Raw genomic sequence first — 17,499 nt, forward strand, 5'->3', positions numbered from 1 at the left:
GCGAGATGTGACGCGGGAGCAGCGCATGCGCCGTGGGGGCTGTTCGCGCAGACCGCCCTGACAGTTGACTGCAGTCGTCATGGCGCCGCCGGCGGGAGCAGGTAGGTACATCTGCCAGTAAGCTACGCTCTCCGCAGGTACAGAAAACCGCTTTGAACTCTCTATGTCATACAAAAATACCTAAGAAAACTTCTGGAATTCACGAGTAACAAACATCCGTTTAGAATCCCTGTTCTTGTGAAAACGCGTTCTTCATTGTAATTACGGCCTGAGTTACGCTTATTGCTTTTTAAAACGATTCAGATTTTATTCTGGGTAACAGTTCCAATCTTATCGCATCTCGAAAACTGTTGACATCACTGAACTACGTTTTTTTTTAGTTTATTACCGAAATACCTCACTCTGCAATGAATCATTCCAGTGTTCCGTATCACATTGCGTTCGTCATTTATAAGCTTCGGAAAACGACCTTTCTTTTGAAATTTTGCCAACATCTAACTCGCAAAATGTTCACTGGAATTGTATTGATCGCAACAATTACTAAAAGGTTGACATGTTTCAGCTGCTAGGCAGTCATCATCAGAATCATTCAGTTTGTTACAGAGTAACGTGTCGCAGTAATGATAGCAGCATACAAAAACTCAGTTTGTATGTTGTGACCATTACTATGTAATAAACAGAATAGCCGGCTGGAGTGGCGAGCGGTTCTAGGCGCTACAGTCTGGAACCACGCGACCGCCACGGTCGCAGGTTCAAATCCTGCCTCGGGCATGGATGTGTGTGATGTCCTTAGGTTAGTTAGGTTTAAGTAGTTCTAAGTTCTAGGGGACTGATAACCTCAGAAGCTAAGTCCCATAGTGGTCAGAGCCATTTGAACCATTTTTAAACAGAATAACTGTAGTGATGACTACTTAGCCGGCTGGACAGGCCGAACGGTTCTAGGCGCTACAGTCTGGAACCGCGCGACCGCTACGGTCGCAGGTTCGAATCCTGCCTCCAGCATGGATGTGTGTGATGTCCTTAGGTTGGTTAGGTTTAAGTAGTTCTAAGTTCTACGGGACATGTGCGGCTGATCCCGGCGGAGGTTCGAGTCCTCCCTCTGGCATGGATGTGTGTGTTTGTCCTTAGGATAATTTAAGTTAAGTTGTGTGTAAGCTTAGGGACTGATGACCTTAGCAGTTAAGTCCCATAAGATTTCACAAACATTTAAACATTTATTTTCTACGGGACAGATGACCTCAGACGTTAAGTCCCATAGAGCCATTTGAACCATTTGACTACTTAGCAAGTAAAACCGGTCAGTCTTCTTACTGACTGTTGCGATTAATACAACTTCAGTAAAAAACTGTAAATATTATATCGCCTGTTCCACAGACAATATATCTAGTTTCCTTTAAGTCGTAACAAATAACGAAATTATGTGTCTCTGTCCCCTGAAAAAAATCCCATAACAAATTTGAAATTCACCAGTGGTAGCTCCACAGTGTCTCTATGCAGGTAAAAAAGTATTCTTAGTTTTAATTAGGGCCCCAGAATTACATTACTTTTATTTTTTTAAGGACTACATTTCGCGTCCAGAATGGATTGCCACTTGAGAACTGGCAGGGACTATGCTTTGCTCAGCGGAAGTGACAACACAGCAGAAACCGGTGACTCGTGTAGTCCGGTCAAGGAAGGAAAATTAAAGGGAAAAATTAGAGTAGTCGCAAACATATGTACGGCGGTAGGCGGGAGCGCCATTAACAACACACTAAAAGTGCTGACCGGTAGGATGTGTGCGAGGGATGCAGGGGATCAAAGGTCACCTTTTTATGTTTTTCTTAACGATTTCAGAAACAGCCACTTCTAGCCAAAATGTTTGACATAAAAAATTCTACGTCACATTTCCTTCAAAAAAATCTCTTATTCATTTTTACTCTAGCACTAATACACTACTGGCCATTAAAATTGCTACACCAAGAAGAAATGCAGATGATAAACGGGTACCCATTGGACGAATATATTACGCTAAAACTGACATGTGATTACAAAAAAATGGTTCAAATGGCTCTGAGCACTATGGGACTTAACATCTCAGGTCATCAGTCCCCTAGAACTTAGAACTACTTAAACTTAACTAACGTAAGGACATCACACACATCCATGCGCGAGGCAGGATTCGAACCTGCGACGTAGCGGTCTCGCGGTTCCAGACTGAAGCCCCTAGAACCGCTGGGCCACCTACGGCCGGCATGTGATTACATTTTCACGCAATTTGGGTGCATAGATCCTGAGAAATCAATACCCAGAACAACCACCTCTGGACGTAATAACGGCCTTTATACGCATGGGCATTGAGTCAAACAGAAATTGGATGGCATGTACAGGTACAGATACCCATGCAGCTTCAACAAGATACCACAGTTCGTCAAGAGTAGTGACTGGCGTTTTGTGACGTGCAGTTACTCGGCCACCATTGATCAGACGTTTTCAATTGGTGAGAGATCTGGAGAATGTGCTGGCCAGGGCAGCAGTCGAACATTTTCTGTATCCAGAAAGGCCCGTACAGGACCTGCAACATGCGGTCGTGCATCATCCTACTGAAACGTAGGATTTCGCAGCGATCGAATGAAGGGTAGAGCCACGGGTCGTAACACATCCGAAATGTGACGTCCACTGTTCAAAGTGCCGTCAATGCGAACAAGAGGTGACCGAGACGTGTAACCAATGGCACCTCATACCATCACGCCGGGTGATACGCCAGTATGGCGATGACGAATACACGCTTCCAATGTGCGTTCACCGCGATGTCGCCAAACACGGATGCGATCACCATGATGCTGTAAACAGAACCTGGATTCATCTGAAAAAATGACGTTTTGCCATTCGTGCTCCCAGGTTTGTCGTTGAGTACACCATCGCAGGCGCTCCTGTCTGTGTTGCAGCGTCAAGGGTAACCGCAGCCATGGTCTCCGAGCTGATAGTCCATGCTGCTGCAAACGTCGTCGAGCTGTTCGTGCAGATGGTTGTTGTCTTGCAAACGTCTCCATCTGTTGACTCAGGGATCGAGACGTGGCTGCACGATCCGTTACAGCCATGCGGATAAGATGCCTGTCGTCTCGACTGCTTGTGATACGAGGCCCTTGGGATCCAGCACGGCGTTCCGTATTACCCTCCTGAACCCACCGATTCCATATTCGGCTAACAGTCATTGGATCTCGCCCAACCCACCTATAGGAATTTCATGGAACTATAGGGGGTACAACGGAAATATTTCACGATATTCCACAACAAATTATGCATTTTTTCAGCTGGAATTAGGCGAGAAAAAAATGTGTTGCGTTACTTATTGGACTCCCGCCGTAGATTTTTTTTTACATGGAAACATTTTCGCTACAAACCGCGCCTTTCCAGTTAATCAAGAAAAACATAAAAAGTAACCTTCAAACGCCATCCACCTCCCCACACACACACGCACTCATCCTACTGATCAGGATTTTTGGTATGTTGGCTATTACACTCCCGCCTAACATTGTAAAAATATTTCCGGCTACGCGAATTTTTTCTTTCAGTCGTCATATTTTGGTCTTGGTTGGCTGAGCTACAATACAGCCGCCATTGATAAGACCTGTTTAAGGCGCAAAGGACACAAGCGACCACTTGGGGCGCCAGAGGCGCGCAAATGCGAAATTTATATACTGTATATTATATCTATATATTATATATTACATATAATTTATATGGAAATGAGCTTTTGGCGTCATTGGTCGGGAGGCCCCTTACGGGGCAAGTCCCGCCGTCCTGGTGCAGGCCTTATTACATTCGGCGCCACATTGGGCGACCTGTGCGCCGGATGGGGATGAAATGATGAAGACAACACAGCACACAGTGCCTGAGCGGAGAAAATCCCCGATCCAGCCAGAAATCGAACCCGGGCCCCTTAGGACGGCAGTCCGTCACGCTGACCATTCAGCTTTCGGGGCGGACTACATATTATATAATTAGTAGCGAAAACCGACACCAGTTAAAACACACGATAATAGAAGCAGATACTTGCAAGCCAACACGTATCTTCAAACGAACCGCCACAGACTTCCGAAGCATTGTTCCAGTTTGTATAAACGAAATTCAAATGTAAACATTCCTATTAACTCCCCATTTAACTAGGCTGACATTAAATCCATAGCCCACCATAGCAAGAAATACTATATTGCTTCAACAGTTAACGTATTAACGGTACAATTAACTGTACATTTGTATCCATTATAGGCGTTCTACGTGTAGTCCTCGCATTTGGATGCAATACTACACTCCTCTTTGCACTGAGTTACGAAATACACTGACGGAAAAAAATCGCAACACCAAAAAATAATTAACGTAGAGTAATGAAATTTCGGAAATACATATTTTGTGTAAGTAACATATTTAAGTGATTAATATTGTAAGATGACACGTTAATGAAACCGCGAGATAAGCCATTGAAAACGTGAAATGCTGGTACTTTAACAACCGAATATCATAGTGAACACACTATAATGGTCAAGACAGGCACGAAACGTGTACCAATTAAATTTGTACAAGTTTGTATGACAACTAGCTCCGGAGATAATGAAGAGATTGACAGAATGTATGATGAGATGAAAGCAGTTATTCATATACTTAAGGGAGAGGAAAATTTAATTGTGGTGGGGGACTGGAATTCAATAGCAGGGAAAGGACGATAAAAAAGGAGAATATGAGCTGGGGGAAGAAATGAAAGGGGGACCCGCCACGGAGTATTTTTCGCAGAACATCATAATTTAATCACGGCTGACACTTGGTTTAAGAATCTTTTAAGAATGATGTGTTCGTGGAAGAGAGTTGGAGCCACTTGAAGTTTTCATATTAATTATACAGCGTGGTCTATTGATCGTGACCGGGCCAAATATCTCACTAAATAAGGGTCAAACGAAAAAACTGCAAATAACGAAACTTGTCTAGCTTGAAGGGGAAAACCAGATGGCGCTATGGTTGGCCCACTAGATGGCGCGGCAATAGGTCAAACGGATAATAACTGCGTTTTTAAAAATAGGAACCCCCATTCTTTATTGTATATTCGTGTAGTACGTAAAGAAATATGAATGTTTTAGTTGGACCACTTTTTTTCTCTTTGTGATAGATGGCGCTGTAATAGTCAAACATACGGCTCACAATTTTAGACGAACAGTTGGTAACAGGTAGGTTTTTTAAATTAAAATACAGAACGTAGGTACGTTTGAACATTTTATTTCGGTTGTTCCAATGTGATACATGTACTTTTGTGAACTTATCATTTCTGAGAACGCATGCTGTTACAGCGTGATTACCTGTAAATACCACATTAATGCTATAAATGCTCAAAATGATGACCGTCAACCTCAATGCATTTGGCAATACGTGTAACGACATTCCTCTCAACAACGAGTAGTTCGCCTTACGTAATGTTCGCACGTGCATTGACAATGCGCTGACGCATGTTGTCAGACGTTGTCGGTGGATCACGATAGCAAATATCCTTCAACTCTCCCCACAGAAAGAAATCCGGGGACGTCAGGTCCGGTGAAGTGGGGGCCATGGTATGGCGCTTCGACGACCAGTCCACCCGTCATGAAATATGCCATTCAATACCGCTTCAACCGCATGCGAGCTACGTGCCGGACATCCATCATGTTCGAATTACATTGCCATTCTGTCATGCAGTGAAGTAACATCGGTAGAACATTACGTAGGAAATCAGCATACATTGCAGCATTTAGACTGTCATCGATAAAATGGGGGCCAATTATTCTTCCTCCCGTAATGCCGCACCATACATTAACCCGCCAAGGTCGCTGATGTTCAACTTGTCGCAGCCATTGTGGATTTTCCGTTGTCCAGTAGTGCATATTATGCCGGTTTACGTTACCGCTGTTGGTGAATGACGCTTCGTCGCTAAATGGAACGCGAGCAAAAAATTTGTCATCATCCCGTAATCTCTCTTGTGCCCAGTGGCAGAACTGTAAACGACGTTCAGAGTCGTCGCCATGCAATTGATGGTGCATAAAAATATGGTACGGGTGCAATCGATGTTGATGTAGCATTCTCAACAATGTTTTTGAGATTCCCGATTCTCGCGCAATTTGTCTGCTACTGGTGTGCGGATTAGCCGCGACAGCAGCTAAAACACCTACTTGGGCATCATCATTTGTTGCAGGTCGTGGTTGACGTTTCACATGTGGCTGAACACTTCCTGTCTCCTTAAATAACATAACTATCCGGCGAACGGTCCGGACACTTGGATGATGTCTTCCAGGATACCGAGCAGCATACATAGCACATGCCCGTTGGGCATTTTGATCATACATCAAAACGATATCGACCTTTTCCGCAATTGGTAAACGGTCTATTTTATATTTTAACACGGGTAATGTATCACGAAGCAAATACCTTCGGCACTGGCGGAATGTTACGTGTTACTACGTACTTATATGTTTGTGACTATTACAGCGCCATCTATCACAAAGCGAAAAAAATGGTCCAACTAAAACATTCATATTTCTTTACGTACGACACAAGTATGTAATAAACATGGGGGTTCCTATTTTAAAAAAACACAGTTGATATCCATTTGACCTATTGCCGCGCCATCTAGCGGGCCAACCATAGCGCCATCTGGTTTCCCCTTTCAAGGTAGACGAGTATCGTTCTTTGTAGTTTTCTCATTTGACGCTTATTTCGTGAGATATTTGGCCCGGTCACTATCAATGGACCACCCTGTATAATGATGTCAGAGATTTAGAAACCCTATTTTAAACTGTGATAAATTTCCAGGGGCAGGTGTGTATTCTCGGCATAATTTATCGGCTATGAACTGCAGTTTAACACTGAAGAAACTACAAAAAGATAGAAAGTTAAGGAGATGGGACCCGGACAAGTTGAAAGAACTCGAGATTATCGACCGTTTCAGAGCGAGCATTCGGCAGCGTTTGACTGAAACTGGGGAAAGGAATACAGTAGAAGGCAATTGGATAGCTCTGAGGGACTGAATAGTGAAAGCAGCAAAGGTTGCAGTAGGTTAAAGGACAAAGCTCAGTAGAAATCGTTGGATGAAGCAATAATATTGAATTTGACTGACGAAAGGAGAAATAATAAAAATGCAACAAATGAAGTAGGTCATAGCGAATACTGGTGTCTAAATATTGAAACAGGCAGAAAGAGAAATGACTAAGTAACAATGATTAGAGGACAAATGCAAAGCTGCGGAAGCACTTGTAGCTGTATAAATATCAATAACTAAAATGGCAATCCATAACCAAGGAAAGAAGAAAATTTTGGTCGGTAGAAGGAATATACAGGGAGGACCAGTAAGAGCGTGCAAAAATTTAACGGGACATTGATTCTGCTCCACTGAACAATTTGAGGAAGGGAGCCTGGGGTCGGAAAAGCCAACTCAAGGACATAATAGGAATAAAATCACGTTACTGTGTACTTTTTTATTTACATCAGTCACTGCAAATACCACCACTGACGCAATGAACATACCGTTTGTACTGTATCTTATAAAATGTGCTGAAAATGACGGCCATCAATCTCAATGCAAGCATGATGTCGGCGAACAAGATTCTGGCGCACCCTGACAAGTATCCCTGGTGCGTATCGAATTACATCAGAGGCAGCGACAATTCTGGCAACTAATTCCATCTCTGTAGCCATTGGGATCTCATACACAAGTGACTTCAGATATCTCCATAGGAAATAATCAAGGGCATTCAGGTCAGGTGACCTCGCAGGCCATGGAATAGGACCTCCCATTCCAATCCAGTAAACAAAATCTGAGTCATGACTTCCTTGTAATCAGGCTCGTCCTTGTTTCCTTCCAGAAAGTAAAGAATGTACGTGTCAATAAACAGCACAGTACGTGTAAACTTGTACGCTTGTTAGTTGTAAATAAGCTGGAAGACAGTAATGCTAGACAAAGCGGTCAACAAGTTTATTACCTTATCTCCTTAGGCTCGCTTCTACGACACCAGGTTCCCTACCGCAAATTGTTCAGTGGAGCAGAATCTGTATCCCGTTAAATTTTTGCACGCTCTTAGGGGTCCACCCTGTATAGAGGGGCTCTACAAGAGAAATGACCTTGAACACAACATTATAGAAAGGTAAGAAGAAGTAGATAAAAATGTTTTAAATATGGTACTTTGAGAAGAATTTGACACAACAGTAAAGGATCAAATGGAAACAAGGCACCTGGAGTAGACAAAATTTCTTCATATTTATTGAGATGCTTGGGAGAGTCAGCCTTGACAAAACTATTTCACCTGGTGTGCTGCATATACGGGACTTGCGAAATACTCTCAGTCTTCAAAAAGAAAGTAATGATTCGAATCCCAAAGAAAGGCAGTTCCTGACAGGTGTGAAAATTAGCGAAACATCAGTTTAGTAAGTCATGGTTGCAAAATACTCACACGAATTATTCCCAGAAGAATTGAAAATCATAAAAGGTCGAAGGACATGAACGAGAGCAGAAGTAGCGAAGGAAGTAAGACAGCGATCTAGCTTATCCCGGATGTTTTCAATCTGTACATTGATCAAGCAGTAAAGGAAACGAAAGAAAAATTTGGAAAATTAAAATTTCACGGAGAAGAAATAAAAACTTTGATGTTTTCCAATGATATTGTAATTCGGCCAGAGACGGCAAAGGACGTGGAAGAACAGCTGAACAGAGTTGATATTGCTGTGAAAAGTGGTCGTAAGACGTGCGTCAACGAAACAGAAGCATGTGTAATGGAATGCAGTGGAATTATTTCAGGCGATGCTGAGGGAATTAGGTTAGGAGACAAGACATTACAAGTAATAGGTTTTGCTGTTTGGGCCGCAAAATAACTGATGAAGGCCCAAGTAGAGAAGACATAAAATGCAAACTGGCAATAGCACGAAAAGAATTTCTGAAAAAGAGACATTTGCTAATATCTAATATCTAATTTAAGTGTCGGGAAGTCTTTTCAGAAGGTATTTGCCTGGAGTGAATGGAAATGAGACGTGGACGATAAGTTCAGACAAGAAGAGAATAGATTCTTCTCAAATGAGGCACCGCAAAAAGAAACCTGATGAGTTGGTGAGTACATGAGTAGTTTGCGTCACTAATGAGGAAGTATTGTATCGAACTGGGGAGAAAAGAAATTTGTGGATCAACTTGGCTAAGAGAAGGGATCGGTTGTTTGGACACATTCTGAGGCATGAAAGAATTGTCAGTTCCATATTGGAGGAAAATTTTGGGAGTAAAAACTTGTACAAGAAGACTGGAGGAGGAATGCATTAACTAGGTTGAAATGGATGTAGGTTGCAGTAGTTATTCGCAGATGAAGAGGCTTGCACAGGATAGAGCAGCGTGGGGAGCTGCATGAACTCTGACATTGGACAGAAGATCACAGCAACATGGTCTGTTTTCGCTATTACTTTTGATACATCCTGGATATGTGATAACAAAATTTATATTATGGTGTTTATTGATAAACAAATAGTAAATCTCATGTAGCTTAAAGCTCGGTGCAAATATTTTCGTCTGAAGGCTTTTCAGTTTGATATGAATCTTTCACCAGTTATCGAACGGAGTTCCACAGCGTGAAAAGCACGAATGCTACTATTTGGCTACGGTGGGCGATTACTACGTTTGTGACACGAGTGAAAATCGAAGCAAAGAAAGATGATGCATGAATGTGTGAGGAGGGGACTGGTGCGAGGAAGGTGTGTCTGTCGTTTGAGTGAAAAAGTGTTCTCCATCTGTCTCTGTCCGTAGATGTACTGCTGGTGGGCTCAGCTCTCTAAATCTACGTTTACATCTGCATCACTACTCTGCAATTCATATCTAAGTGTATCATAGAGGGTCTGCAGAAACATTTTCCCGACCATTCCATTGTCGAATAACACCTGGGAAAAACGAACACTTAAATCTTTCGTTTTGAGCTGTGATTTTGCTTACTTTATTACGGTGGTCATTTCTGACATTACAGATCAAACCTCTCCACCAGGAACAATCTTCTGAGGAAACTGACTGAATCATAGCGGGGCAGTCAAGCTGTTTGGTATAAGTCAACCAATGTCGAACAGGTGGATACTGCCCTAAACGACACATGCAGAATCATAACCGGCTGTTTGAACTCTACTCTAGTCGAATGGTTCTACCACCTTTCAGGAATTGCACCAACTCCTGTTCGATGAGAAATAGCAGCAAACAACGAAAGAATGAAACTGGTGCAGGTAAAAACGCATCCCATGCATGGGCAACAACTATACTCACAACGACTAAGGTCAAGGAAAAGTTTCCTCAGAACATAGGAGAAGCTAAAAGCCGCTGAAACTTTGGAGGGCTGCGACATTACACCCTCCTGGTTGGAATGGATTTTCGGAATCTTAACGCCATGGTCATGATGAGAATTGGCCAAGCTGGATGTCCTTGAATAGGCTGAGGTCAGGAGTGGGAAGCTCACGGGTTAACCTGCCAAAATGGGGATACATCGAAAAAAAAAAAAAAAAAAAACCCAATGTACCTGCGAGGAAGAACAGTCTGTTCAACATATGCTTCAGTGTCGACTGTGTCCAGACACCTTCACCAAGCAATGGAAAATGCACTGGATAATAATAATAATAGTTTCTGTTTACATAGGTGGAAGTAAACAAGATATTTTTGCATTTGTAGGAAAAATATGGTAGTTGAAATTTTATGAAAAGGTCTTGCCGAAACGGAAAACGCTTTTGTTGAAATGATTGCACCCTCAACTTGTTCGTCAAATCATTCTGAAATGCTACCTACTTTACATAGGACTGTGAGAGCCTCCACATAGATGTCACATTGATCCCAGCTGAGAATGGGAAACCGTCATCAGCGCTAGGCAGGGAAATGGAGAGATATAAGAGTTATCCACATCGGCGTACTCTGTTAACAACCCTACAAGGTACACAGCAGAGAGAATCTAGTATTGCACTATGTAGGGTAGAGAAAAACAGCCCGCTAGTAAGATCAGAGCAGGGTAGGGGATGTCGAATCGAGCACAATTTTCCAAACATCACTGGTTTGAAGTACACCCTTGTTGGAGCTACGGTCATAAAACGAGATGCAATCAGTGAAGAGCGCGCGGAAGTGCGTGTATTTCAACAAACTTGTCCCATCTAACATTTTAATTTCCTGTTCTGAATTGCTTCATCCCATGAGTAATTCCACCATGGATGTACTTTTTTGACTAGAGGAATTTTCTCTTTCACCTTACTATTTACCTATTTATCTTCTTTATAGAATTTTTCCATTGTCGTGACTGTCCTGTCGCACCATTCGTCTTTGATCCTTGACTTTATTTCGTCATATCGAACTCTGATATCAGCGTGGACTTCTTCTTCATTCCACTTGGTGCCAGTTTCTTTTCGATTCTGGTGATATAGTGATCGCACTCTATGTCTGCCTATGTTCTGACTTCTACATTCATGATTTTTCTGTGGTTCTTGTGCGTAATTGCTACATGGTCGATTTGGTATCTTCTCAAGGATTTGAACAGTGACTTTCACGCCTTGCTTTTCTTGATCTCTTTCTTGAAGTGAGTTGACGTTATTCTCATATTGTGTTGGTAACATTGCTCGTCCAGTCTGCCAATTCTTGTTAATGAATCTGGCTCCTGAGTATTGTCCTATCTTTCCTCCGAAGCTCTTTACGTGGCCTAATTGTGAGTTTAAATCACCTAATAAAATTTTAACATCTCTCTTAGAGATTTTTCTCATGGTTTTCTCTAATTCATCCCAGCAATTATTGACTCCTTATTATCTTGAATAATTGCTGCATGTGTGTTGATTATAGTGTAAGACTTATAAGCGCATTTCAGCCTCGTCATCACTCTGTTGTTTGATGATTTCACTTCTATTACTGATGGGAAGATCCTTTTGTTGACCGCAAAGGTCATTCCCAGAAGTGGAACTCCTTTGTCTATTTTCCCGTTTCTTTTGCTCTTGAATAGACTGTAGCTGCCGAAGCCTAGAGTGTTGTCGTCTGTTATGCGAGACCCTTGAACTGACAATATCAGTATCTTTTGTTCGTCCAGCATCTATTACAATTTTATATTTTAAATATATTTCGTTTCGACCAACTAGGATCGCGTAACAACTTCAGCTCCTCTAATTTCCTTGTTGTTTTCTATTTTTCCATTACTCCATTATCATCTTCCCATGATGTGTTCTCCTTTCTTTTGTATACGTTGCTCCAGATTTCTTATTTCTTCTGCACTAAAAGCCTTCTAAATTTGATATTTTATTCTTGAAAAGATTTCTGTCTGTTATTTCCGGTTTTTTGGTGTTGTTTCTTTCTAGATGTTTCCTTATTTCTGTAATCCATGCTACTGTCGGTTTCTTCTTCCAGAAATACAGCAGCATTTGTTTTGTGAACCTGTTCTAGTTCATTCGGTAGAGGTATCCAAAAGAGATTAAATTTCTTTTAGCCATTACTTCTGACTTTTGTAGATCTCCTCATTGCTTCTCATTTTCCAGCCATCTGTAGCTTGTATTACACCTATTATTTTTCTAACTATCCGTTTTTCAGGTACCTCTGTTCCGTCCAGCTTATAATTCATTGTTAGGCATTCACATCCATAGAAACAATCTGGTCGTACCACTGTAGTATAGTGTTTTAATTTGGTTTTTCTAGGTATGTATTTCTTGTTGTAAATATTCTCTGTCAAAACATAAGCTCTCTCCATTTTGTTAATTATTACATCTGCTAAAATTTTTCAAGTGCATTCTGTTGTGCAATATCTTCAAGATATTTGAATTTACTTATTCGCACAATTTTACGAATCAGTGTTTCTGTGAATTTTGGTGCATTTTTTATGTTTGTCATGAATTTTGTTTTTTCAGCTGAATTTTGAGAACAGTTGCATTTGTTATTTCTGTTAGAAGATTTACCTGAATAACTGCGTCTGTCAGATTTCCTGACTGCAGAATCGTGTGCAAAAGCCAGGCAGTTTACCTTCATTCCATTTTTTCCCTTTCCTAGAATTATTGGTTCAATTTTGTAATTCTTTAGCTCCAAATACCAGATTCTTACAATTTTTTTCTAGAACTATCCCCTTGTCTAACAACAGTTTTTATTTCAAATGGCTGAGATAGTTCTTCCATAAATTTAACTTCAGATATCGTCTTTGTTAGAGTTTCATGAATTATGTTGGCTAATTTTGCTTTAACACCAAATTCTCTATTGATGTTATCTATTGTCTCTATTGTCCAGCGAATGAAATTGTTTTTTTGAAATCAATAAATGATATTGTTATAAGTTTGCTGGCTAACATTCTGTGGCGAATTATTGATTTTAGATTAAAAATATGTTCTGTGCAGGATGTTCCCTTTCGATAACCTCCCTGATATTCTCCCAATTGGTTGTCTAAAGTTTCTACCACTCTGTCCTGGAGAATTTTTGATAGTATTTTGTATGGCACTGGCAGAAGTGCCACTCCTGTGTAATTGTTGACATTTTGTTTGTCTTCCTTTTTGAATAGCAGGTGGAATATTTTCCACTCTTCTGGAATCTTTCAGCTTTCAAAATGTTGTCTAAAGCAGCTGTAGATGATTTATAGTCTTTGGTTCTGATCATTTCAATAATTCTGCTGCAATGGATTATTATTATTATTATTATTATTGTCTCAGGAAACATGAGCTCCAAAAAGTTGTTTCTTAGCTAAAAATAAGAGACAATGAAAAGACTATAATATAGGAGTATATCTGCAAAAACATTATTTATATGCATACAACAAACATATATTACAAGGCTCTAAAAATGCTTCACAAATAAAAAAGAAGCGATGCCTGTATTGCATAAAAACAAACAACCTTTTACTTAGCTGCATAGACGACCGCTTCTCCAGAAAAATAATAATAACGGTTTCAGCTGAACAGTCTAAGTTAAGCAAACTATAAATTCACATCCTATCCATGTTACACGTGCATTTTCTCTGATGTTTACTATATAAACTATACTGCAGTACAGCAGTGCGCTAAGATAGAGGATAGCGGTTAGCTGCAGTTTTGTTAATAATGAAATTTAATTGCTACATGTATTTAATTGTGCTAATGTACAGAGAGCGTGAGTAAATTTTTATGCTAGCAAGTACAGTAAATCTGTGAGTGTCAACTAAGAAAATGATGGAAACAACTTAAATTTTAAACACTCCTTTTTTTGTAGATCACATTTTTACGGCAAAAACTGAAAATTACTGTTTGTAGCATCGTTCAGGCAGCACAGTGACATCCTCGAAGAAATTACTGGCACATCCTCCCGAAAATTTCTGCCAAGTTGCGAACGAAGGTCGCGGCCTCAAAAATCCTAGCTTCCAGCTGTTTGCGGGTGTTGACTGGTGGCTGGTAGGTGCGGCCTTTCACAAAACCAAAAAGTTCGGTGGCGTTGAATTGGTAGACCTGGAAGACTACTCTCGTGGTACACCTGCGCCCCAACACTATTCGAATGAGGCCTTACTCTCAGAGTGGAATACCGCACTCCTGCACACACCCAAACACCTTCACTTCCTGTCGCGCTCTCGCTGCTGATTGGCTGTAGTTTTATGACGGTGTCCCCACAACGGTGCCCTGTCAACCCGTGGTTGCTTCGAATATTGTTCTTGTTTCTTCGTCCCCTACTCTGAGCTGATCCCACTATCAACTTGTTTTCCCTTACTCTGTATACTGTGGCTTCGTCCCGTCCCATACACGAATACACTGCGAAAAGATTATTCTCTGTTGGCTTTCGCAAACCTTTTAATTCGAGTGCCTGCCAATATAATTGTTTGGTATTTTCGGTCATCTCTCTTGTGGAGCAACTAAACTACGGCTGAATCCGTTGACTTGTCTTGTAGCCAGTCCTCGCTCTCTGTGGTCTGACCAGAGGTGGTACGTAATATTACACGTTTTAGCCACTATTTTCCAGTTAGCTTAGTAAGGGCGCTGACGACCACGCTGTCTAACGCATGCTATCACCTCGACCATGGCCACCATTACCACTAGCAGAAGTGGAGTCGACGCACTTAAACTACAGATGATACCCTACAATTGTTGAGTAAGAAATCTGTTTTGAACAAACTACAGTTTATCCGTATCTTACTCGTCTGCCATTAATTTCATCTGTCACACAGGGTATGTGAGCACATCGTCCATGTCTTTTTACAGGGATTTTGAAACATACACTGTATTCCAACGTTATGAAATGCCTGAAAAAAAAAAAAAAAAAACGATCTAATGGCACTTAACCGAAATGGAATCAGAAGATATCGTTCTTGTGAAATGCAACTGGCTGTTTATTCACACGAAGTAATGAGTGTTACCTATTGGGGACCTCAAGTTGATTCAATATCACTAGATTTCGAGAAGACATTCGATACCGTTCCTCAAAAGTACGAGGGTTATTCCAAAAGTAAGGTCCGATTGATTGCCAAATTGAAACCACAGTGAACATCAGAAATGTTTTACTTGTAACAATTAGCTACACCTTTCAGCTACTTCTCTACGTAGTCGCCGTTCTGACTTAGACTTTTGTCATAGCGTTGTACCAACTTTTCAATAGCCTCATCATAGAAGGCAGCCGCCAGTGCTTTCCGCCAATTCTCCACGCTGGCCTACACCTCGTTGTCTGTGTCAAAATGTTGTCTTCAAAGACAGCGGTTCATGTGACCAGAGAAGAAACTCAGGGGGAGACAATTGCGGACTGTATTGTGGGTAATCTAACATTTCCATTTGAAAACGATGCAGGAGCATCTTCATTGCCCCTGCAGAATGCGGCTGAGAATTGTCGTGAAGACGAAACAGCGCGACAGTTATGTAATGTTGGCTGCATAGCTTCAGGCGAAATTTCTCACCAGGCCCTCGTGCTTGGCGGCAGACACTATTTTCTAGACATCTTTACGCACTCACTGCGAGCTCAGAAATGAGAAGAGCGACGTGATGCTAACTGGGGTTATACTAGAGACACTACCCAACACATCTGTGCAAAGCTTTATCGGATTTTCATAGTCGTTTCCATTTCGCGACCGATCGGACCTTACTTTTGGAATAACCCTCGTACCTTTGTCAAATTGCATACCTATGGAGTATCATTTCAGTTTTGCGACTGCGTCGCAGTTCGTATGCACATATTTGTCGTTAACCGTGTAAGAGAGAAAAAGTTCGGAAAAGGTTTGAAGTTGCGTTTAAAGTTTATTGAAAGCCGCTAAGTGCTGTATTAATAACATACTGGACGAGTGTACTCTGGGTAATTTGCACTCCGTCTTAACTAAACCTATTTTATCACGCATCTCAGTATTTATGGCGTCATATATCTTGAACTATGTGTCAGACAAGATATAATTTTGCAGGTACACGCAGTTGTATATGTGGATACAGCTCGAAAATGTGTTTCGAATAGATTTAGTAGTAATGAAATAATAAATGAAAACGTCATACCTGATGGTTCAAAATGGCTCTGAGCACTATGGGACTTAATATCTTAGGTCATGAGTCCCCTAGAACTTAGAACTACCCAAACCTAACTAACCTAAGGACATCACACACATCCATGCCCGAGGCAGGATTCGAACCTGCGACCGTAGCAGTCACGCGGTTCCTGACTGAAGCGCCTAGAACCGCTCGCCCACCGTGGCCGGCCGTACCTGATGTTACAGGTAACATCGAAAATGTAGCAATCGGTAAACTTTCTTCCTTTCATCATTTTGTGGGTCGGTGTCAGCGGGAAAATGTTTGTCGAAGGCTAGAAATTGTGTGTACACTTTGGTATAAGTCGTTAAGTGTTGTCATTCTCAAATACTGGATGAGTTCGATCGTGGTACTTGTGAGCTGTGCGTTACGCTCCTTTTGCACCGTCACCCCTGCCACTGTGAGAGGTAGCTCGTTCTAACCCCTACAGTTTTTCTTTAGAGGTAGCAAGTGTACAAAGTTTGATTGAAATGGGTCCTGTAGTTTAGGAGTGGCTGTTGAACATACATACATGTATACACATCCACTGATGTGACGAAAGTCGTGGGATAACGACATGCACATTTACAGATGGCGGTCATATCGTGTACACAAGGTATAAAACGGCAGTGCTTTGGCGGAGCTGTCATCTGTGTTCAGGTGATTCACGTGGAAAGGTTCCCGGCTCGATTATGGAAGCACAACGGGAATTAACGGACTCTGAATGCGGAATGGCAGATGGAGCTAGACGCATGGGACATTCCATTTCGGAAGTCGTTAGGGAATTGATTATACCGAGATCCACAGTGTCAAGAGTGAGCCGAGAATACCAAATTTCAGGCTTTACCTCTCAGCACGGGCACGGCCAACACAGTGGGCGACGGTTAACGACCGAGAGCAGCGGCGTTTGCGGAGAGTTGTCAGTGCTAACAGACAAGCAACTCAGCATGAAATAAGCGCAGAAAACAGTATGCGATGTACGAAGAACGTATTCACGAGGACAATGCGGCGAAATAATGGTCTGTGGTAGCAGACGACTGACGCGACTGCCTTTGC

The 17,499-nt window shown here is 41.7% G+C and overlaps 1 protein-coding gene across 1 annotated transcript in view; it reads left to right on the forward strand.

The window, feature by feature from the left end:
• The first annotated feature begins 620 nt into the window (after positions 1-620).
• LOC126484724 (sodium/hydrogen exchanger 9B2-like) overlaps positions 621-17,499 on the forward strand; it is a 119,672-nt gene continuing 102,793 nt past the window's right edge. The window contains exon 1 of the mRNA XM_050108318.1: positions 621-648. Coding sequence (XP_049964275.1) covers positions 621-648 — 28 coding nt within the window. The remainder of the gene's footprint in view (positions 649-17,499) is intronic.

This window comes from Schistocerca serialis, chromosome 6, assembly GCF_023864345.2.
Source record: "Schistocerca serialis cubense isolate TAMUIC-IGC-003099 chromosome 6, iqSchSeri2.2, whole genome shotgun sequence".
In the NCBI taxonomy this organism is placed as follows: Eukaryota; Metazoa; Arthropoda; class Insecta; order Orthoptera; family Acrididae; genus Schistocerca; species Schistocerca serialis.